Here is a 23,812-nt window from a genome sequence, read left to right on the forward strand (position 1 = left end):
TGACAAGTAACATGACTATTAAAAACCATACTCTAGACCTTTCCTCTGTCTTTATTCATGGTGTTGAAGAGCATTATTAAGCACATAATTTTTCTCCAAGAAATACATGATCTTAAATGTAATGAACCATGTCCGGAAGTTTGATAACTTACTCCAACATTTGCATTTGATAATACAACAATTTAATGTCTGCAATATTTTGTTAAAGATATCTTTTGTTAAAGATAATGGAGCCAATATCAGTGTTAAATGATTATGGTAATGTTCTTGTTGTTTTTAGGAACACAAAGCCCACATAAATTAGTGAAGAGGCTAATTTATAGATTAAAAGTAAATGTAATCGAATTATATTAAGTACAGATTCAGATTCTGACACATAAGTGAATTCTAGGGGGCTACTATATTTAAAGAGATCCAACCAGTTCATTCTAAAGGAACTCAGTCCTGGGTGTTCATTGGAAGGACTGATGCTAAAGCTGAAACTCCAATACTTTGGCCACCTCATGCGAAGAGTTGACTCATTGGAAAAGACTCTGATGCTGGGAGGGATTGGGGGCAGAAGGAGAAGGGGACGACAGAGGATGAGATGGCTGGATGGCATCACGGACTCGATGCACATGAGTTTGAGTGAATTCTGGGAGTTGGTGAAAGACAGGGAGGCCTGGCGTGCTGCGATTCATTGGGTCACAAAGAGTCGGACACGACTGAGCAACTGAACTGAACTATATTTAATAGAGGAGTCATTTGTAATTAGCTTGAACCATTTCCGTATGATTAAAAAGTCCTCAAAATATATTTTCTTAAGAAAAGAAGCATGTTTCACAAAATCTTCATCCTAATTCTAGTATATTCCTAGTTTCCCTACGGACAATATAACACTGTTCCTCAACATGGTCCAAACAAAAATGGGTCTGAATTTTGTTCTTTTTACTGTAAGTCAACTGTAGGCATCCAGTGTAATTTCAGTGATCAGCATATTTTTGAGGTAAAACATGTGATAATACTTGTTTTCTTGGGAACAAATGTGTAGCTTCTGCCTCCCCTGATTTTAGAGATTTCAGGCGGTTCATTATGTCAAGTATCTGCTATAGGTTCTCTGTGAGAGTCTTTGGAGAAGGCAATGGCACCCCACTCCAGTACTCTTGCCTGGAAAATCCTATGGACGGAGGAGCCTGGTGGGCTTCAGTCCATGGGGTCGCTACAAGTAGGACATGACTGAGCGACTTCACTTTCACTTTTCACTTTCATGCATTGGAGAAGGAAATGGCAACCCACTCCAGTGTTCTTGCCTGGAGAATCCCAGGAACGGGGGAGCCTGGTGGGCTGCCGTCTATGGGGTCGCACAGAGTCGGACATGACTGAAGTGACTTAGCAGCATGAGACTCTTTAGGCACTAAATTCAGGACTCATTTAAGATTGGGGTTCAGTTTATTTCATGAATTCCTATATCTTATAGAAACTACTGGCTTGAGAATTCTAGAAGGAATGTGGCTCTTCACATTTTGAAAGAAAAATGTCTTTTGAAAAAAAATTCTGATATTTCAGCGGCTATTCCTAGTGAGGGGAAATTGCACAAAAATATATTTGATTTAATCAAAATTTTATCACCTTCATTTTTCTCTGAGTTTCATTGTTCAAAAAAAATTATATAGTGAATGTAAAGTGAAAGAGAAATAGACTGATTTTATTGTTAATAATTTTGTGTAATTTGAACTTCTACATGGGTGATATTTGGAAATTTTTGTTAACGAAATGTAGTAGTTCAGTTTGGAAAAGTTAGGAGAAAATAAACAAGTACTGAGGAAATCATTAAAATAATTTGGAAGTGTTGGGTTGGCCAGTAAGTTTGTTCGGGTTTGTCCATAGCCTGTAACAAAAAAACCCAAATAAACTTTATGGCCAACCCAATAAAAATGTCTGCCCCGAAACTAGCAAGCCAATGTATTGTATTTTATGATTTCTCATTTTGCCGATTAATTGATGGTATTTTGCTATTAAGTTTGTTTTAAAATGAAACTAAAAACCTCTCTCGTCTGCGTGATATGATGTTACCTGGTCCCACTCATCCCACCAGCTCACTGCCTCCCACCCAACCTTGACCCAGACTCTTGGCAGTCTCCTGTTACAGTAAACCAACAGTTAAAGCCCCTCCCCCAAATTATAATCCCCTCCCCCAGTACAAAGGTGACCATTCTAGAAACTTCTTTACTGGAGGGTGGATGGGAGTGAGAAGGATACGACCACAGGAGTGTTTGGGAGGCCATGTAAGAAAAGTTGCCTTTTAATTTCAAGTTAACATTGTGTTGGGAAATAAAAAGCCCTGCCTTTTCAAAAGTGCTCGGGTAACAGTGATGACACTGGCCGTTGTGAGGGGCTTCCCAGGTGGCGCTAGTGGTAGAGAACCCACCTGCCAATGCAGGAGATATAAGAGACCTGGGTTTGATCACTGGGTTGGGAAGATCTCCTGGAGAAGGGCATGGCAATCCACTCCAGTATTCTTGCCTGGAGAATCCCATGGACCTGGCAGGCTACAGTGCATAGGGTCACGTAGAGTTGGACACGACTGAAGCAACTGAGCATGCCCAGCACGCACGGCCATTGCAAGAATTAATATGACTGAAATCAAATGTCTGTCACTGTGAAAAATCACTTTAGTAGGATGCATCTGAATTCTATGGGGTGCTTGTTAGGTGTCCGATTTCTGGACTCCCCGAAGTTCCAAACCAGAAAGTCTGGAGGTAGAGCCCAGGAATCTGTATTGTTAACAGACAGTCAAGTGATTCTCATGCAAGAGAACTGGAACTGTATCATGAGGAACACAAGCCTAGGTGAGATCTCCATTGCTCCAGCTTAGAAAGATATGGTGTAGGGATTTCCCTGGTGGCCCAGTGGCTAAGACCCTGCCCTCCCAACGCACAGGGGCGGAGTTCTATGCCTGATCAGGGAACTAAATCTCTCATGCTGCAACCAAAGATCCTGCATACTGCAACTAAGAACCAGTGCAGCCAAATAAATTTAAAAAAGAAAAAGATACCATATGGAATCTTAGTAAAAGACCGTGCTTTTAGTTTAAATTTCACAGATAATAATATTAAGGGAAAATGACCTTTGAGTCAGAATCATGTAGGCAGCAATAAATATAGCCCCTTACATGAACAAATCTATCAGCTCAGTCTGTAGTAGGTCAATGCATGTTACAGAATGTGAAAATAAATAATGGATGAATCAATCAATCTGTCATTCAGCCCTAACTTTTGAACCTTGAGTTAAGTGATTCTCTGTGTAAGGCTTTATAACTCTAAAATTTTACATGCCACTAAACTTTTGTTTCATAGTATACTGTATTTCTGTCAGCTTTCAAGGTTAATATGATACTGAATTCTATGGTTAAAGAGTAAAATCTAATGGAAAAATTCAGCTTTTTTTTTTTTTTTTTTGCCATACCACATGACATGTGGGATCTTAGTTCCCCGACCAGGGAAGGAACCTGTTCCCCCTGTAGTGAAAGTGCAGAATCTTAACCACTGAACGACCAGGGAAGTCCCCCAGATCAGCTTTTAATGTATTTGTCTTCACCACAAATTGGGGAGCTATGAAGTTAACACATACGTAAGACAGCGTAAGAATGGAATTTCCTTCCTCACAATTAATTATGAGAAGTATTAGATGTTTCACATGTCTATCATGTTCCTTTGACTTTCACTGGCAATCCCCACTTTAGAACTGAAATGGTTTCAGTTTGACTTTTAGGAGGCTGAGCTATCAAGATAAGTATTATCCCACTCCCTGATCTCTGAAGGGCTTAGTAAACTGTCAGTCAAACAGCCAACACCGTGGAACCTGATGTAAAATGATCAGAGGGGAAAGTTTGAATCACCTCCTGTTCACTACGTTGGCCAGGGAGGGATCCTGCCATGGGGTTATGAGGATGGCCACGCACAGGACATCTGGCAGGTGAGACTGACAGCAGCTTATGAGTCACGGAGCCTCGTGGCCTGGGGGAGGACGATGCTGCACACCATGCAGGGTCATACAGGGGCTGCGCTTGGGAACAGAGTGAGCAACCAGGGGCTGCGGGTGACAAGGCTGTCCTGTAAACGGATGTGTGCCCCAGGGCTCCTGGGGAAGGATGTAATTGTCTGAATAACTCAGTGGTCTGGCAGGGAACCGAAACCCACAGCTCAGGAATAAGCAAGGGTTGTGCCTGATCCCCTTGAGAAGGAGAATTGTTTAGCTGGGGTCTTGTCCACAGGAGCAGAGCGAGGAGGGGAACTTGTAACTGGGCCGCTCAAGTCCTCCTGGTTTTACCAGATGTAAACAGAACGTAATATTAAGTCTTCATTTTAGGCCTTATACTACAGAGCATGTGCTTTCTTCATCAAGCTGAGCATCTTTTTTTTTTTTTTTTTTTTAATCCATAGAAGAGGAGTGTGATCCAATTACTTTGAACTGCCCAGCAAATTCTGACGTGCAGCACCAGGTAAGAATAATACCAGTTATATTTTTACCCCTAGGCACATGGTAATCCAACTAGAATTTATTTAGTAATTATCTTCTAGAGCTTTAAAAATAAAGAACAGGATTTTTGGATAATAAGTGTGGAAATGATCTTTAAGTATCCCAGTGATGTGGTGCGTCTATATAGCTTCTGTGACTTTTAGTAAATGGGTAGCTTTACTCTGCTCTTTGAAATAAATATTATCCATATGCCAACAACAGACCATCAGTGTTATTGAGTTAGAAAGGAAAGTTGCTTTCTTTTGCCTGTTGTTGGTATGCAGTGGATGGGAACTTTTTCTTAAAGCCTCAACAAAACTGGGTAGTTTCAAGACATTTTTGTAATGTTTTATAAAACTTTTACTTCATTCAGATACCAAGCCTTAACATATTATTTAATTGTCCTTTTACAAAATACAGCTGTTATTTTCTGCTTTTAAAAGAGTGCTTGTTATTTTAAACTTCAGATCAGACAAAAATGTACCAAAATGTTGAGAATCACTTGGCACCTTCTACTATTCACCTTGCGAAGGACAGTAAGTCCCCTACATAGGAATGAGATCTGTTCTGAGAGCGGTTTGTAAGTCTGATTTGTTCACAAGTCCAGCAAAGTTAGCCTAGGTACCCAAATAACATAATCGGCTGTATAGTACTGTACTGTAATAGTTTTATAATACTTTTCACGCAAATAACATATAACAAAGCAAACACGAAAAATAAAACATTTTTAACCTTACAGTATGGAGAAGGCGATAGCACCCCACTCCAGTCTCATGTGGCCAGATGATGAGGGGAGACATGGTTTGAAGCAATTAGTGCTGATGGTTAAGTCAAATTGAAGGTAACTCTTGCCTGGAAAATCCCATGGGCAGAGCAGCCTGCTAGTTTGCAGTCCATGGGGTCGCTAAGAGTCGGACGTGACTGAGCGACTTCACTTTCACTTTCCACTTTCATGCATTGGAGAAGGAAATGGCAACCCACTCCAGTGTTCTTTCCTGGAGAATCCCAGGGACGGGGAGCCTGGTGGGCTGCTGTCTATGGGGTCGCACAGAGTCGGACTCGACTGAAGCGACTTAGCAGCAGCAACCTTACAATATAGTACTTTGAAAAGTACTGCAGTATATAGTACAACAGCTGGCGCTTCTTAGCACTACCAGCTGTATCACCGCTGCTTTTACGTTTGCTTCCGACATCCTGTGCTTGAAATAAAGGTACTGTACTCCTGACTGCATACAGTCCCGTACAGTAAAGCACACAAAAGCACAGCCCCTTGTAGAAGATGCACACACATGACCATGTACATCAGACACGTGAACTAATTTATGTGATTGGACATGTGAACGCACATTCACATCTTTGAAAGTTCTCAACTTGAAGGTTTGTATGTAGGGGACTTACTGTACATCCTTCCAGAAGCGTCTTTGGGTCACCGTGTGCTTCAGTTGCTTCTGATACTTTCCAGTCTATCTCTGTTTACTCATTCAAAGCTCATTGGCAAAACTACACAATTCCTCACTATAACTATAGTTAGGACATTAAAAGTCTCAAAAAGGATGTGTTGCCTCAAGACAGACTGGCTGGGTCCTGCTCTCTCTGTAATACCAAGTTAATTGCTAACAAGACTGATTTGAAGCTTGCCTTGCCTGGAGAATCCTATGGACAGAGGAGCCTGGCAGGCTGTGGTCCATGGGGTTGCAAAGAGTCGAACACGACTGAGTGATTAACTTTTTTTTTTTAGTCTTGCTGTTAAAGCATCAGCCAGTAATAAATCAATAATAGTGATATTCTTAGATAATCAAGTCACTTTTGTCATAGACTTATACAGTAGTTGATAAGATAAGCAATTTTAACCATAAACACAGTTCTCTTGAAAATTGTCAGTGGTGCTACTTCTAACTTTAACTTGGCAATCTTTAGTCACCAATTGGAAATACCATTTTCTTATTTATTAATCCTGATACTCAGCATTTTCCTAGGAATTATAACCTGATGCTGGACTTCGACAGTGACTGAATTTCAACTATTTTAGTGAACTTAAATGGCAACCCACTCCAGTGTTCTTGCCTGGAGAATCCCAGGGACAGGGGAGCCTGGTGGGCTGCCGTCTATGGGGTCGTACAGAGTCGGACACGACTGAAGCGACTTAGCAGCAGGTTCACTGAAAACTTAGTATAAGTTTTTCCTTTCTTACAATCCTTAATTTGTTTAACAAAGTTTTGCTCCTCACATTTTTTTTGCGACAAGATAGGAGAATGTTATGTTGTTTGTTTAGCGTTAGGGATTTTCCAAAATCATATAAGATTAGATACAGAATATGTTTTAGGACACTATTCAGTATATTTTCTAATTTTAGTATTATAGTTCTGGTTTGATCAAGTATAGACTATCTTCAAAGATGGAAAAAAGATTTTTCAACTAAAAAAGCAGGGTGCGTGCTCAGTCACTTCAGTCGTGTCTGATTCTTTGCAACCCTGTGGACTGTAGCCCACCAGGCTTCTCTCTCCATGGGATTTTCCAGGCAAGAATACTGGAGTGGGTTGCCATGCACTCCTTCAGGGGATCTTCCTGACCTGAGGATCAAACTCATATCTGCCCTCGTCTCCTGGATTGCTGGCAAATTCTCTACCCACTGAACCACATGGGAAGGTCCCCCACCCCAAATAGGGGGACATATTTGAGATTTTTATGTAAGTTCTGTTTTAAAACAGGATGTCATATATTCCTATAAAAAGTAGCACTTTTTATTTCCTATAGAAAGTACTACTTCAGTTGGTTATTTCTTTGAATAATCTGTAGGACTTGTTCTAACCGCTAGTTATCCAGAAAGAATCTTTGAAACCAACTTGGCAGTTAGAACAAAGAAAACTCACTAGGGGAGAAATGTTAAAAAAAAAACAACAACACAACACTTCATTTTCTGTAGCTCAGACTTTAAAAGCAAGTTGAAAATACATTCTTTAGAATATTTATCATTTGCTGTTTCTTTGATTTTTCTAATTTATAAACTAAAATCCATTTCTATGTAAGATCTAAATTTTAACCAGGTTTTTTGAATGATGTCAAGGGACGACATTGTGATGTCCTGTTTATCAAAAATGGAAAACTGACATCTCATAAAATTTCATAAAGAATCCTTTTCTTTTAGTAATTTGAAATCAATACCCCAGCAATTAGAATTATCCTACTTGTCCAGTTTGTTACAGTTGGTACTTACCAAGTCTGTGTCCTGAGCTTGGGTATTCTTAGATGTGTAATACTCAGGGTGGGGGTTGAGGCAATGGGGGGAATAAGGAGGAGACCAGACCCAAGCAGAGCTTCTAGACTTGTTGAACAGCAGTGTACACAGCTTAGATTCTAGATGTGGCTCTGGTTCAGCTGTTTAAAAAAAATTTCATGGTTCTTTATGTTTATAGAAAATATTTCCCAGAACCTTTAAATCAAATAATAAAATTTTAACTACAGGCACACATGTGTGGCAAATGATAGCAGAGCAAAATTTGTTTCAGTTTTTAGTTAAGAATCCATGCCAAGAGGAGACCAAGATAATAAGAAAAATAGTAACTATGAGGATGCTAAGTTGGAGTTAGAGGTTATGAAAAAATTACTTTTTCCTCTGTTTATGCTGGTTATTTGGTTTTACCAAACTGTAATTTTTTTAAGTTTTAAAAACCACATTAAATTATTGATATTGGTAGGGTATTATTGATATTATATTGATACCATACCATATTGATATGGTATTATTAGTGTGATACTAATATACGATGTTGCTAATAAGGAAAACCACCGTAAGGTATATAGGAATGCTCTATATTATCTTCTCAAATTTTCTGTAAATCTAAAATTATTTTGAAACATACATACACACACACATATAATATTTTTTTTTAATTTATTTTTCTTTTTTGGCTGTGCTGCACAGCATGTGGTATCTTATTCCGCTGATGAGGGATGGAAACCCCACCCCTTGCAGGGGAAGTACAGAATCTTAACCACTGGACCTCCAGGGAAGTCCTGAAACATACACATATTTTAAAAACCAAACTAAATAGAATTTGGAATCTAGAAAAATGAAAAAACTCATCCAACATTCCACCACTCTAATATAATTATTTTTGTCATTTTGATGTATTCCTTATATATTTTTATCTGGATAATTATTTTTAAAAAAACCTGTTCGCAGACAATTTTGCATCTTGCTTTTGTTGTATAATATGATCTCACAAGTTTTCATCCAGTTTGAAAACTGGATCTCATTTCATCCAGTTTGCTGCACAGCCTTACCATCCATCAATGGCTGCATGATACTGTCACCTCTGATATTTACTGATCACAGAAATAGACTTGAGGATGTGTGCCGAGGGGCAGGGTGAGAGCAGGCCTCATAGAAGGAATGCTCTGAGGAGAGTCAGCGACAACTAACTTTGCCTGGAGCTGAAGTATTGGCAGATTGAGGCAGTGAGGCTGGAAGATCATTTGGATCCAGGACCCTAGAACCTTAAATGCCAGAAGGAGGCAGATGGAAGTATTGGTGGCTTTCAGGGATGGTTATGTGACCAAATCTGGGACCCTCGGGAACTGGAGAGAGATGAGACTCGGCCTGTGAGCAGAGAGGGTGCTACTAACAATTTCAGTAGAGGATTAAGGGGGAAGATAAGATTTGTGTGTTGTTAGGATTGAGAGTGGGAGATGGGTCAGATGGTAAAGAATCTGCCTGCAATGCAGGAGACCTGGGTTTGATCTCAGAATCAGGATCCCTTGAAGAAGGGAATGGCTACCCACTCCAGTATGCTTGCCTGGAGAATCCCATCTACAGAGAAGCCTGGCCGGCTACAGTGCATGAGGTCGCAAAGAGTTGGAAATGACCGAGCGACTTTCACTTTTCAGGATTGAGAGTTGTCTGTTTATGGACTGCAGAAAAAGGAGATTGAAGTCTGTAGAGTTGAGATGTGTGGTAGGAAGTGATTGGTTTAAGATGCCTGCTTCAGGAGGTTGCAGTTGAAGCCCGAGAGGAGGATGGGACTGTCAAGGAGAGAGTCCTTGTTGAAAAGCAAAGAGAGGTGCCAAGGATGGAGCCTTGAGGAACACTTCCATCTGGAGTCCAGAGGAAGAAAAGGAGCTGAGAGGCAGAAAGAGGAGTGGCCAGAGAAGAACGCTGTCTTTGGTAGAGGCATCTGTACTTTGCAACACTTTCCTGGTTTATACTCAAATGGTTGCTCATGGTCTCATTGTCTCTCCCCACAAGCCAGGGACTCCTATGTCTTTTGGCTCATAAGTGTATCCTCAATGCCTAGCACATAGTAAGTCTCAATATATGTACGTTGAATAAAGACAGAAAAAGGTCAGGGTTGGATGTTGCTTCAATGCCAAGGAAAGTAGTGTCAGCAGCATCTTGTAGTCAAGGGCAGGCCCTACAAAGACACATTTGCATTTGTCCTTACTTTCAGGAAGGACCTTTTAGGAAGGAACTCAGTTATAGGGACAAAAACATAATTACAAAAGGCTTGAGGAGTGAGTGGGTGATAAAGTGTCAGATTTACTAAGGTAGCAAGGAAAAGTAGTAAGCTTTTATTTAAAGCTGTTGGAAAACATGGCAAAAGTTTCTTTCTCTAAGGATGGGAAACAACATATTTTAAAGGATATGGTGTCACCAGGAGTGTAGAGATTAAATGTTAAGAGGGAAAAGAGAGAGAAGTGGAATAATTAATGGGATTTGTTTTCCCTGGGAAGGCAGAGAGGATTAATTTTCTTAGCAACTATCTACCAATAAGTCCTTAGCATTTTCTATTGGAGAAGACACAGCACATTGATTTCCCTCAAGGAATTTGAAATCTGGCAAATGAGATATATGTACACCTATGTTAGATAAATAAAGATACCAAAAACACAGAGAGAGGAGTTGTATTTTAAAAGTAAGAACTTCAACTCTTTTTCAGAGGTAAGATGAAAAGAAGGATTAGATGGGAGAAAGATAGAAACTTCTTTTTTAGATGTAAAGGCAAGTGGTTGAGTTGAGTTCAGTTCAGTTCTGTCACTCAGTCGTGTCCGACTCTTTGCGACCCCATGAATCGCAGCACATCAGGCCTCCCTGTCCATCATCATCTTCCGGAGTTCACTCAGACTCACATCCATCGAATTGGTGATGCCACCCAGTCATCTCCTCCTCTGTCATCCCCTCCTGCCCCCAATCCCTCCCAGCATCAGAGTCTTTTCCAACTCTTCGCATGAGGTGGCCAAAGTATTGGAGTTTCAGCTTTAGCATCATTCCTTCCAAAGAACACCCAGGACTGATCTCCTCTAGAAAGGACTGGTTGGATCTCCTTGCAGTCCAAGGGACTCTCAAGAGTCTTCTCCAACACCACAGTTCAAAAGCCTCAATTCTTCAGCGCTCAGCCTTCTTCACAGTCCAACTCTCACATCCGTACATGACCACAGGAAAAACCATAGCCTTGACTAGACCAACTTTTGTTGGCAAAGCAATGTCTCTGCTTTTCAGTATGCTGTCTAGATTGGTCATAACTTTTCTTCCAAGGAGTAAGCGTCTTTTATTTCATGGCTGCAGTCACCATCTGCAGTGATTTTGGAGCCCCCAAAAATAAAGTCAGCCACTGTTTCCACTGTTTCCCCATCTATTTGCCATGAAGTGATGGGACCAGATGCCATGATCTTTGTTTTCTGAATGTTGAGCTTTTAGCCAACTTTTTCACTCTCCTCTTTCACCTTCATCAAGAGGCTTTTTAGTTCCTCTTCACTTTCTGCCATAAGGGAGGTGTCATCTGCATATCTGAGGTTATTGATATTTCTCCCGGCAATCTTGATTCCAGCTTGTGCTTCTTCCAGCCCAGCATTTCTCATGATGTACTCTGCATATAAGTTAAATAAGCAGGGTAACAATATACAGTCTTGACGTACTCCTTTTCCTATTTGGAACCAGTCTGTTGTTCCATGTCCAGTTCTAACTGTTGCTTCCTGACCTGCATACAGGTTTCTCAAGAGGCAGGTCAGGTGGTCTGGTATTCCCATCTCTTTCAGAATTTTCCACAGTTTATTGTGATCCACACAGTCAAAGGCTTTGGCATAGTCAATAAAGCAGAAATAGATGTTTTTCTGGAACTTTCTTGCTTTTTCGATGATCCAACGGATGTTGGCAATTTGATCTCTGGTTCCTCTGCTTTTAGTCAATGTCAAATTTGAGTTGTGCCTTGAATGATGACATGTGGATGGAGCAGGAAGAAAGGAAATCCAGCAAAGATATCAGGGGACTAAAGAGTTTGTTCCATTCATACAGCACTGAGGCCATAGGCCTTCCTGAACTTGGTAGTGGTGTGACAGTGTTTGATAAATGGGAAATAGATTGCAAGAGGATAGATGATGACACTTCCATCCACCCATCCATCCACCCACCCATCCATCCAGCCAGCCACCCACCCATCCATCCATCCATCCATCCACCCACCCATCCATCCATCCACCCACCCACCCATCCATCCATCCATCCATCCACCCACCCACCCATCCATCCATCCATCCAGTATTTGAGTCCAAGAATGTATCACCACTACTGTTAAGTGCTAGGGGTGTACAGTGATGCACACTCAGAGCTTTCAGTGAAATTGAGCATTTTTAAATCTCCCACATGGAAAGCTGAATCAGAATGTTTAAGCTAAGAGCCTCTCCCTTAGATTCTCAGAGCATCTCAGCACAGGACTATAGAGAGAAAAGAACAGAGAGAAGACACTGATTGAACTCGTTCAATAGGTAAGCAAGCTTCTTACCTGTTCAAGAGGGACAGACTTGTTTCTCCCACTTCAGCATACCTGTCTCTCCACGGTCCATGTTTTCTCTAACTGCTACCATAGGAGGTGCTGCTCCAGAGGAGGTCTGGAGGGCCCGGATCTCCCAGGCACTTGGAAGGTCCCGGAAGAGTCTTCCTGTGAAATGATGGGATGGAAATAGACTCTTAGAAACGTTATTCTCATAAGTGGCTTGTCCAAGCGGTGGGTAGGAAGAAAGACTGAGGCCAGGAGACACCAAGGGGCTATCGCAGTCACCCAGGAAGACCATTTGCCCAAGGGCCTGGGTGTGGTTGTGGAGGGAAGAATGGAGAGTGGGGAGTGTAATTCCAAGACATCCGTGTTCGCTTGCTGGGGCTGCTGTCATGAAGCACCACAGAGAGGGTGGCAGTAACAGCAGAAATGTTTCACCGTGTGAAACCTGTAAGTCTGAAATCAAGCTGTGGGCAGGGTTGGTTCCTTCTGAGAGCCATGAGGATGTGCCAAGTCTGTCTCCTGGGTTTGTAGCCAGTTGTCTGTTCCCTGTCTTCCCCCTGGGTGTGGCTCTCTCCTTTCACATTTCCCCATTTGGTAAAGACACCAGTCATACTGATTTAGCACTTACTTTCATGACCTCGTTTGACTTAATTACCTCTATGAAGAGTTGTCTCCAAATACAATCACACTCTGAGGTGCTGGAGTTCGGACTCCACTCTATATCTTTTAAGGGACATCATTCAACCTCTAAGAATCCTTGGGGGAAGAAAGAACAAAATAACACATTTTGGAGATGTCAGGGGTTCAGTGTCTGATAGGACTTGAGACTGCAGAGGAGGAAAGGATTATAGATCTGCTTCAGAGAGTCCCAGCAGGTGAGCAGTGTCTAGTAGGGCCACTGTTGAAAACTAAGAAAACAGCTTCTCTGGGAACTAGGAAAAAAAGTGAATTCGTGTTTTTGTAAGCTCTTAAAATATCCCCAAGGGACTTCCCTGGCAGTCCAGTGGTTAAGACTTCACCTTCCAATGCCCGGGGTATGCGTTCTATCCCTGGTCCAGAGCGAAGATCCCACTTGCCTTGCAGCCAAAAAGCCAAAACTTAAAACAGAAACAATGTTGTAACAAATTCAATAAAGACTTTAAAAAAAATCTTTAAAAGATGCCATCAAGCACATCATAAATGCTTTATGGGTATGTAACAAATAAATAAGATTTACTGTGAATGAATCTATACAATACAGAACCTTTCTACTGATAATGGTGTGGCCGAGAAAAAAATCACATAGGTAAAGAAAATCACTGGAAGGGGAGTGTCCAGATTGGGTGGGAGTTGCCATTTGTAACAGGGAATCAGAAACAAGCTATGTTGTGTTCAGGGTGCCAGAGCACATGGTGAATTTTTGAGAAGTGTTACAGGAAGCAGCATGAAAGGCTGTAGATGTGAAGTCTCCAGGGACGGAGAGCATGTGCTAGTCCAGATTCATGGCCTGCCCTCCTCCACAGCCCCAGAGGCCACGGTGTATCCGTGTGATCTACAGAGGACTCTCCAGCAAGGTTCCTCCCTCCAGAAACCACATAGGGGCTGAGCGGGCTGGACATGCCCACGGGCATCTAGGCTGTCGGGGGTTCCCAGGACTCTCTTCTGTACAAAATCAGTCCTGTTATTTTGGGGGCATTAGCAAGACCATCAGGAGAAGGCAATGGCACCCCATTCCAGTACTCTTGCCCGGAAAATCCCATGGACAGAGCAGCCTGGTAGGCTGCAGTCCATGGGGTTGAGAAGAGTTGAACACAACTGAGCGACTTCACTTTCACTTTTCACTTTCATGCATTGGAGAAGGACATGGCAACCCACTCCAGTGTTCTTGCCTGGAGAATCCCAGGGACAGAGGAGCCTGGTGGGCTGCCATCTATGGGGTCGCAGAGTCGGACACAACTGAAGCGACTTAGCAGCAGCAGCAAGACCATCCTGCCAGCCATCATGAAATAGAGAGGCAGGTGAGGGAAGGAAGGGAACTGGGCCGTGTTGCAGGAGCTCTGAGCTTCCAAAACAGCACAAGGAAAAGCAGAACCTTCCCAAACCCAGAAGTAGTTTCTACAAGCCTCATAGGTGATTCTGATGTGCCAACTGCCTCCATCCAAATGAAATCATTGAATGGAAGGGAGAAAGTGTCTGGCCATGGGTTAAGCTCACCTATTGCACAACTAGGTTGATGTCTGAATAATTTTAATTTACATAACACAAATCTGTAGTTGCAGTTATCATGAGATTAGTCTCAAATGACCCTCTTATCCTTCATTTGGTTTATTCTCTCACCACCCTACCCTTCTTGGCCATTTGTGGGTAACCTATGAGCATGGCATGGAGCTTCCCTGGTGGCTTAGATGGTAAACCGTCTGGCTGCAATGCAGGAGGCCCAGGTTCGATCCCTGGGTCAGGAAGATCCCGTGGAGAAGGAAATGGCAACCCACTCCAGTACTCTTGCCTGGAAAATCTCAGGGACAGAGGAACCTAGTAGGCTACAGTCCATAGCGTCACAAAGAGTTGGACATGACTGAGCGACTTCACATGAGCATGGCACATCACTTTGCACATAGAAAGTACTTCAAACATTGGCTCTGGAAAGGGGCAGGGTCTTATACCGTCCATTGGCTGCTATTTGATCCAGCACTATAGGCAGCAAATTTGAGGACAGATTTCAAAACTTAGAAGAGGGACTTCCCTGGCGGCCAAGTGGTTCACACTGGGGGTGGGGGCCGGGAGTGGGGCTGTTTCCAATGCAGGGGGCATGGGTTTGATTCTTTGTTGGGAAACTAAGATCCCACATGCTGCAAGGCCAAAAAATTCAAACAAACAAACAAAAAACTTGGAAGAAAGCTCCCACAAAAAACAGATTTAAATTTACTTTTCTCACTAAAAGCTATCTATAGCGTGCATGCTGTCGCTTCAGTCACGTCTGGCACTTTGTGACCCTATGGACTGTAGCCCACCAGGCTCCTCTGTGCATGGGATTCTCCAGGCAAGAATACTGGAGAGGATTTCCATGGCCTCCTCCAGGCGATCTTTCTGACCCAGGGATCAAACCTGCATCTCCTGTGTCTCCTGCATTGGCAGGTGGGTTCTTTACCACTAGCACCACCTAGGAAGCCCAAAACTTATTAGTGCCCACCTGTGATCTGCATAGACAAAGGTCCTGGACCCTGACTGCACATCAGAATCACTTGGAGAACTTTTACAGAATATCGATGGCTGGCTCTTATCTTGCAGAATCTTGCTGAAGTGGTCTGGAGTGGGCTCCAACCTCTGATATTTCTCAGTGTTCCAGGACTTTGTGTAACTGGGGTGAGAAGGGCTGGGGTAGACCGTGTGTCCACAGGGTAAAACAACCCAGACACGTCTTCAGCATCACCTCTGCATTTGACACAGATGCAGACTGCTCCTTCCTGCTAGCGGGTGTGGCTGGTTAGCTGAGATAGAATCGGGGCAGCCTGAGGGGGTGGGGGGTGGTGCTGATCCTTGAGTCGGTCCCCTCACAGTGGCTGGTCAGCGCAGCTGAAGGGGACAGTTCACTGCATGTGGAGAGCGTGAGGAAGAGGGTTCTTTGACTGTTTAAACCTGTTCTCCAACTCTTAGGCCCAATAATCCAAGAAACACACATTGGAAATGCTGATGTGCTGTATTTATGAATAAGAGTTTAGGTTATTTTAGATGTATTCTTCACCTAAATATATGTATTTCTGATGGAGAGATTATGCAGATGTTCCTGACAGAGATGGAAGAAGCTGTATCTGGGATCCATTTCTCACTTTGCTGCTATCAGAAAACAGAGGTCCCAAAAGTTGTTTTTTTCCATTTCAGAAGCAATGAACATATCACATGTGTATTAGTTTCCTAGGGCTGTCGTAACAAAATCCTGCAGACTGAGTGGCTTAAACAGAAATGTGTGACCTGTCAGCCTGGAGGCAGAAGTCCACGTGTCATCAGGATTGGCTCCTTCTAGGCTGAAAGACAGAATCTGTCCCAGCTGTCTCCCTTAGCTTCTGGTGGGTGACGCCATCTTCAGCATTCTTAGCCTTAAAGAAGCATCGCCATTAACATTTTTAAGGTCAAGTGTTGTTCCAAGCAGTCACCTGCATGAACTCTTTTTCTTTTTTTATAGTAATAATTAAAAAAAAATTCTAACAGCTGGAGAGGGGAATATCTCTTTTTTAACTTTTTATTGTGGAGTACAGCTGATTAGCAACATTGTGATGGTTTCACATGTACAACTAAGGGACTCAGCCATGTGTATACGAGTATCCATTCTCCCCCAAATGCTCCTCCCGTCCAGGCTGCCACATAACGTTGAGCAGAGTTCTCTGCACTATACATAGGACCTTGTTGGTTATCCATGTTAAATACAGCAGTGTGAACTTTCATTTTCAAAATGACCCTATGTGGGATACACTGTTATTCTGCCCATTTTACTGTGGCACAGAGAGGTTAAATCATTTGTTTAAAATCACACAGCTATTGCATAGTAGAGCCATAGGTGACTCTGCTGCTGCTGCTGCTGCTAAGTTGCTTCAGTCGTGTCCGACTTTGTGCGACCCCATAGACGGCAGCCCACCAGGCTCCTCCGTCCATGGGATTTTCCAGGCAAGAGTACTGGAGTGGGGTGCCATTACCTTCTCTGAGTCTGACTCTAGAATCCATATTTGGAACTGTAACCAGCCTTACCATGGTCTTTGGAGCTAGACAGACCTACCAGGTCCCTACCTCTGCCACTGAGCTATATCACTTTGAACAGTTAGTTCACCTCTAACCTCTAACAGTTAGTTCACCTCTCTGTTAGTTTCCACCTCTGAAAAATGAGGATAGTAATATGTCTCCTAGCATCCAGTAGTCTGCATCCTGCAGCAGCAGTAGCATCCTGCAGCAGCAGCAGCAGCATCTAATAGTCTGGTTAGTATATTTAAATCTCTGGTTAGTATATTTAAATGAAGTGAACTCCATACAGTAGTTAAATCTCTCATCCAATTCAAACCTTTTCTCTTCACTTCCAACTCAAGCCTGATTTGAAATGTTGAGGTCCCCAAAGAGGGGCAAGTGGCCTTGGTTCTCCTCCCCTTCTGCAGCAAGTGGGAACTCAACCCTGCAGTTACCTGATTTGGGCAAACCATCCCCAGCTGAATGTTCACACATGCCTCCAACAGCTCACCCCAGGTCCTTCTGTCTCAGGAGTATGTTCTGCACCTCTTACCTTGGGCAAGGTCCCACACAGGGCAGGTGTCCCAGTGGCAGAGCGGTTGGGACTGTGAGCATCTACCGATCGACAGGCATCAGGCTAAGAGTGAGAGAACATCTCCTCCTTTTGGCAAGCACCTCTGACAAGCGGTGATCTTGAGGCCCCCTTCACTTGGCTTGGGGGTGGGACAGAGAGCCGTACACATAGAGGAAGAAAAGCAGCCCCAGCTCTCAGTTCTTCTACTGATTCCTTCAAAGAAATCTCTCCCTCTTCTATCAGCTGAAGGCTGGTGCTTCGGGATTAACCAGGCACCTCTCTGTGGGAGGTGCTTCCCATCCTCCATCCTGTTACATTCCATGCCATAGAGCTACTTGAGTTTCCTGATTATGGTACTTTGAGGTTGTTTTACTCTTCTCAGTACTGCTGTGGTGGATGTCCATGTGTCAGTCCCCATCTTGAAGGCTATATATTTCCTTAGACTCCATTTACATATCTCTGTTAGGTTAGACCTAATAGACCACACTGCCAGTTCTTCCACTAAGCAAGCTATAAGGGCTCGAAGTCTATTTTTAGTCGTAAATACCACCAACTTTTTAAAAACATGCTGTCTTCTCTATGGAAAGCCTAACAACAGCTAACTGATTTCTTCAAAATTAAACAAGCCTTTCAAAGTTAATGTTCCTCAGAGTCAGTGGAGGGGGTGGGGGCACAGGGAACATCCACCCAGTTTTAAAGCACAGAAACTCCAAGCATGCTAGCCCACTGATAGTGTTACACAGAGTATAATACGATGGCCCAGACACTGAAGCCTAAAAACTCTCAGTTATTGATTGATGCTAGAGTAGCAACCCCTAGAGATGATGATTAATTTTGTATCTTATTAATTTACCAAGCAAACAGAAGTCTTTTATTTCTAAGGACACATGCTTTGTTATCTTAGGCAGGACTCTCCCCCCACCCCATAGCCTTGACCCCTCATAATACCCTCTGGACTCCCCGCTTCCTCCCAGGCCTTCCACACACCCTCCACTGTGACAGAGGCTGGAGTCCTGTCTGTGTTGTACCTTATGTCCTGAGCTTTTTGCCACCTGATACTAAATCAGAGAGAAGGCTTGGCCTTGCTAATCCTGACCATTTAGATAGCGGGTTTGGACTTAGATGCCCAAATTGACAACTTGGCATCGTTAGAGCTTAAGGGAGGGGGGGGGCATAGAAATCACATTGTTTTGCAGAGGGCACTTGAGCCAGCGGCTGAGTGGCAGAGTTGGGACCGGGAGCCTTCCTCATCAGGGCCCCTACGCCTAGCATTTCTCAGCAGCAGCAGTTGGTGTTATCAGTTGTGACTGGGCCTCTTTCCTGGCTTAAACCAGGGGAGATTTTAGGCTTTTCCGCAGTTCTCAGTGCTGTCAGTCTGGCAGACCACTAGTGAAAAACTTCGGGAACAAAATTGGTAAATGGAGGAGTTGCCCTTTTCTTGAAATTAGGCTGAGAGGTGGCTGGCAGAATCCCATCCAGCAGCCTCACTGCCTTGGCAGAGGTAGCAGCCCATCAGACCATCTGCAAACCTGAAGCAATTACATGTGTTTTAATAACAGGGAACGGGCCCACCAGCACTTGCCCTGGATGGTGTCTTCTGTGAGTCAGCCCAGCAGGCCCCTACCTGCCCTCCTTGATACGCAGCAATCCTTTCAAGCTCCAACAAGATCTGTTTGATCGATTGGCGAGTCCTTTTGTTTGTTCTTTAGGGGAAAATCAGATCATTCTGCATTTAGAAAATATTCAGTAGTTCCTTCCTTCACCCTGATGTGAAGTTTAGAGATGTGGAACCAGAAAAAACTAGAGAACTTTGCCCAGAACCTACATTTGGCATTTTTCAGGTTTTTTTAATTGTCTGATATTGTTTCCTGGTTATTAATCAGATTTTCCTACTTCTTTGTATGATTTTTAAATTCTTTTAAAGATTTTTTTTTAATGTAGACCATTTTTAAAGTCTTTATTGAATTTATTACAATGTTGTTTGTTTTATGTGTTGATTTGTTGGCCTGGAGGCATATGAGATCTTACTCCCGGACCAGAGATCAAACCTGCACCCCCTGCATTGAAAGGGAAGTCCTAACCTCTGGACTACCAGAGAAGGCCCCTGTTTGTTTACTAACTTTTTTATTGGATCGCAAACACTGAATTTTGCATTATTGATCTGGATTTTCTTTCTTTTTTTTTTTTTTCCAGTTCCTTTGTTTTATTTTTGGCTGTGCTGCTCAGCTTTCAGGGTCTTATTTCCCCGACCAGGGATTGAACCTGGGCCCTTGGCAGTAGAAGCACAGGGTTGCGACCACTGGACTGCCCGGGAGGACCCTTACACTTGGTGTTTTTAACTCTCATGAGAGGGACTCCCTTTAGCTTTACAATCACCATCTCCCAGTCCAAACAGATTGCACTTTCTTGAACCAGTAATTTATTTATCCTGGATGGTGACCTGCTTGCCTTCTCACTATGCTCGGCCATCCATGGGAACCATTGCATCTGTGGTGGATTATCCCCGAGGATAATCCCTCCCACGTCTCTGACCCAGCCTGGTCTCTTTTCTTTTTACCTCCCCCTTGCTGCTTCTATCCATCAACTTGGCTGGCAACAGTCTCAACTCATCAGGCATTTTGGTGATGCTCTTGCTAATTTGGGATGGAACCTGTCTGGCCCAGTCCTAGGTTGGCTGAACCAGGACCACCTCCTCTCTCTGTCTTTGATTCCTGGAAAGTGATGAAATGTGAACTATTCCTCCCACCACAAATCCATGCCACCCAGCCGCAGTCATCATCTCAGAACCTTGAGTCCTTTTGTCTCTAGTGAATATTCCAGATATGACATTTTAAAAGAAAAATCATAGTATTCTAATTTGATAGAACCTATGAATGTCTGTGTCTTTGATTTATTTATAGTTTGGTACCAAGTCAAAAGAAAATATTTGTGATAAGACAGGTACATGCTAAAGAGCAAACATGCCTACTTTCTAGCTTCATAGTTATTATCCTGAGAGCAGCATAAAGAGTTTCCTAACCATTAAAATTGTACAGCCTTTTACTTTTCTTAATTTATTTTTTATTTATTTTTATCTTTTGGCCGAGCTACACAGCATGTAGGATCTTAGGAACTTGTGCCCCCTGCATTGGGAACATGGCATCTTAACCACTCAACCACCAGGGAAGTCCCTAGTTCTTTACTTTATCCGCTCTAATTGACTTAGTGGCTTCTATTCTCATTATCATTCAGTGCTCTGTGAACTATAATGACTTTAAATCTCACAAGTGTGCTAAATTTCACTTAAACTTCCAGTTGGTGTGGAGGCTGCCCTCATACACAGTTGAGAGTGTAAACTGATGGAATTTTCAGGAAATTATTTGGCAGCGTCTGTTACTCATTGATCCAGTGATCCCCCTTTAAGGACTTGATACTGGAGACATCTTTGCAGAGTGTGTTTGAAGCAGAGAAGAGTTGCTGGTAGCGTACATGCACATAGGAAGGAGGTGGTTGATGAATGACGGTACTTTGACACAGAGTAATATTAAGCCATTGGAAAGAGGAGAGGCTACTGACCTTCAAAGATATTCACAATATAATGTTAAATAAATGAAATTGTATACTAATATGGTTTTGGGCTAAACAACATCTCTAGGTAGGTTTTGAGTGTGGCTATCAATAAGGAATGAGGAAGGAGGCACTCCAGATTGTAACTAATGGTCTCTGGGCAAGGAGCTGGGATGAGAGATTAGGGAACAAAAAATTTTTGTTTCACTTATTGCTGTTTTGAAAAATAGTATAGTTTTGAACACTTGTTATTCGTGTTTTTGGAATTTTCTTCAAAGAAAAGTGATGGGTTATATCATATACACATTTAGATGGTATTTTGGTTCAGTAACCTTTTCATATTTGGCCCTGCATATGAAGCCAAGCAGTCTTTCTTCAGCTAGCAATGTAATTATGCAGGAGAGGAAAATCAGAGGCTGAAACGAGGAGTTCTCAAATGCACTTCCTCGTCTCGAACCTTCAACTGGTCTGTGCTCCAGCATCCTCCAACCCAGGATTTGTGAATGAAAGAAACACAGGCAGAACCTCCCTGCCTCGAAGTAATATCCATATCTTCATTGTCCGCTGGCATTTGCACATGCAAGCCATAATCTCCTGTAAAATACTTCGTGATATTTCTCAACGGTAATCATCTAATGCTTTATACACAAAGGGAAAACCCCTTCCTCTTTATCTCTGAAACCAGAGCCGAGGTATGAAATTACACCTGAGTATCCCCGCCTTGAAGTCATGGAAAGAGCCGCTGCAGTCTCTGACCTTCACTTCAACTCCACAAGTAGCAGGTCTTCCTTGTCATTCGATAGAGATCCCCTTGAAGAGAAGAAAGAACTAAATGTACACAAACCCACAGATCTGTTCTCATCCTAGCAAATCGCTGTAACGTTCATTTCAAAATCCCTTTCTTCCAGATTCAGTTCTTTCATCCTTTGCGAAACGTGCCCTGTTCCTGGAGGTCTCACTTGAGTTCCTGCCCACCTTTGTGTTCCCTTGGCACTCGCTCTGCATGTATATTTTTCACACCTTTTTCCTTGTGGTTTGGATGTTTATGTGTGTCTTGGTCCCATTACTGGATCGTAACCAGCAGCATCAGGGATTTGTTTCCAGCACTGAGTAGGTGCTTGATGAACATATCGACTGAAACGCATTTCTAAAAGCCGGTTCTGAAGTACAGGCGAACCTCGTTTTATTGTGCTTTGCCTTTACTGCCTCTTTGCCTTTGCAGAGATTGCATTTTTCACAAATTGGGGCAACCACGTGTCCAGGAAGTCTGTTGCTACCATTTTCCCTACTGCATTTACTCGCTTCATGTTTCTGTGTCATGTTCTGTAATTCTTGCAATATTTCAAACTTTTCCATTTTTATTATATGTGTTATGATGATCTGGGAGCAGCGATCTTTGATGCCACTGGTGCAAAAAGAATATGACTTGCTGAAGGCTCCGATAACGTTTAGTATGTTTTAGCAATAAAGTATTTACAAAATTTTTATTTTTACATTCTGGCACACCATGAGGCACATGGGATCTTGTTCCCCAACCAGGGGTCGAACCCACACCTCCTGCATTTGGAAGTGCAGAGTCTTAACCACTGGACCAGGGAATTCCCTAGCAATAAAGTATTTTTGAATTAAGGTATGTAGATTGTTTTTTAGATAGAATGCCTATTTAATAGACTACAGGATGGTATAGACATAACTTTTATATGCACTGGGAAACCAAAAAATTCATGTGACTTACCTTATTGAGGGGGTGTCCTTGGTGGCTTTTAGTTGTAAAGAATCCGCCTGCCAGTGCAGGAGATGTGGGTTTGATCCCTGGGTCTAGAAGATCCCCTAGAGAAGGAAATGGCAACCACTCCAGTAACCTTGCCTGGGAAATCCTATGAACAGAGGAGCTTGGTGGGCTACAGTCCATGAGATTGCCAAGAGTCAGGCAGGACTTAGTGACTAAACGATAACAACCACCTTATTGAGTTATTCAATGTATTGTGGTGTCCTAGAACTAAACCTGCAATATCTTCAGACTATGCTTGTATACTTTCAAATAGATATGTCCAGCTTTCCATATGTTTATTATACTTCAGTAAGAAATAAAAATAAATCTAAACAATTATTACAATTGTAATTAGTTTGCAGAAAAAGAATTTAGTATAAACTGCTTTAGAAAAACCCAACAGGAGACTGATAGTCTAGTCCTAATGTTTAGAGGTGAATAATCAGTAAATGCATTCAGAAGAGTTACACAGAACACAGGTCTGTCTTGGGAATTCATAGCACCAAAAGGCACTTGCTTGCAGTGGCAAGCGATGAGAGAAAATTTAGAACAGTCTAAACCCATGCTATATAAGCCCTATTTCACTGGCACACTCAGGCATTTAAAATCACATTTTCAAAGCCATTTACTAAAATACTTTCACGAAGCAGAGACATCAAGCTTTAGCATTGGTTGTTCTCCCAAAGAAGTTAGTTAATTCAAAGGAGGCGTTTCTTAGGTTCTTTGCCTGTAGTGTAGGTTGCTGCCAACAGGTAGACAATGACTACTTTGGTCTTTATGGTGGTTTCCAATCAGACTTAGGCTACAACTGGATTAACCAACCTGTTAAGGGCTTTCCCACTCAGTTATCTTCTCCTTAGTTTTACAAGTCATAAAGATGGGACTCTTTATTAGTGAGCTAAGCATAGACACATAAAGTTGGGCCAAACTGGGATTTCCCAGACAGTCAAGTGGTTTAGACTCCTT

The 23,812-nt window shown here is 42.6% G+C and overlaps 1 protein-coding gene across 2 annotated transcripts in view; it reads left to right on the forward strand.

Moving 5' to 3' along the window:
• EDARADD (EDAR associated via death domain) overlaps positions 1-23,812 on the forward strand; it is an 83,146-nt gene that overhangs the window by 38,110 nt on the left and 21,224 nt on the right. For both annotated transcript variants that reach the window (XM_061404918.1, XM_061404917.1), the window contains one exon: positions 4,422-4,480. In XM_061404918.1, coding sequence (XP_061260902.1) covers positions 4,422-4,480 — 59 coding nt within the window. The remainder of the gene's footprint in view (positions 1-4,421; positions 4,481-23,812) is intronic.

The sequence above is a fragment of the Bos javanicus genome, chromosome 28 (genome assembly GCF_032452875.1).
Source record: "Bos javanicus breed banteng chromosome 28, ARS-OSU_banteng_1.0, whole genome shotgun sequence".
Lineage (NCBI taxonomy): Eukaryota > Metazoa > Chordata > Mammalia > Artiodactyla > Bovidae > Bos > Bos javanicus.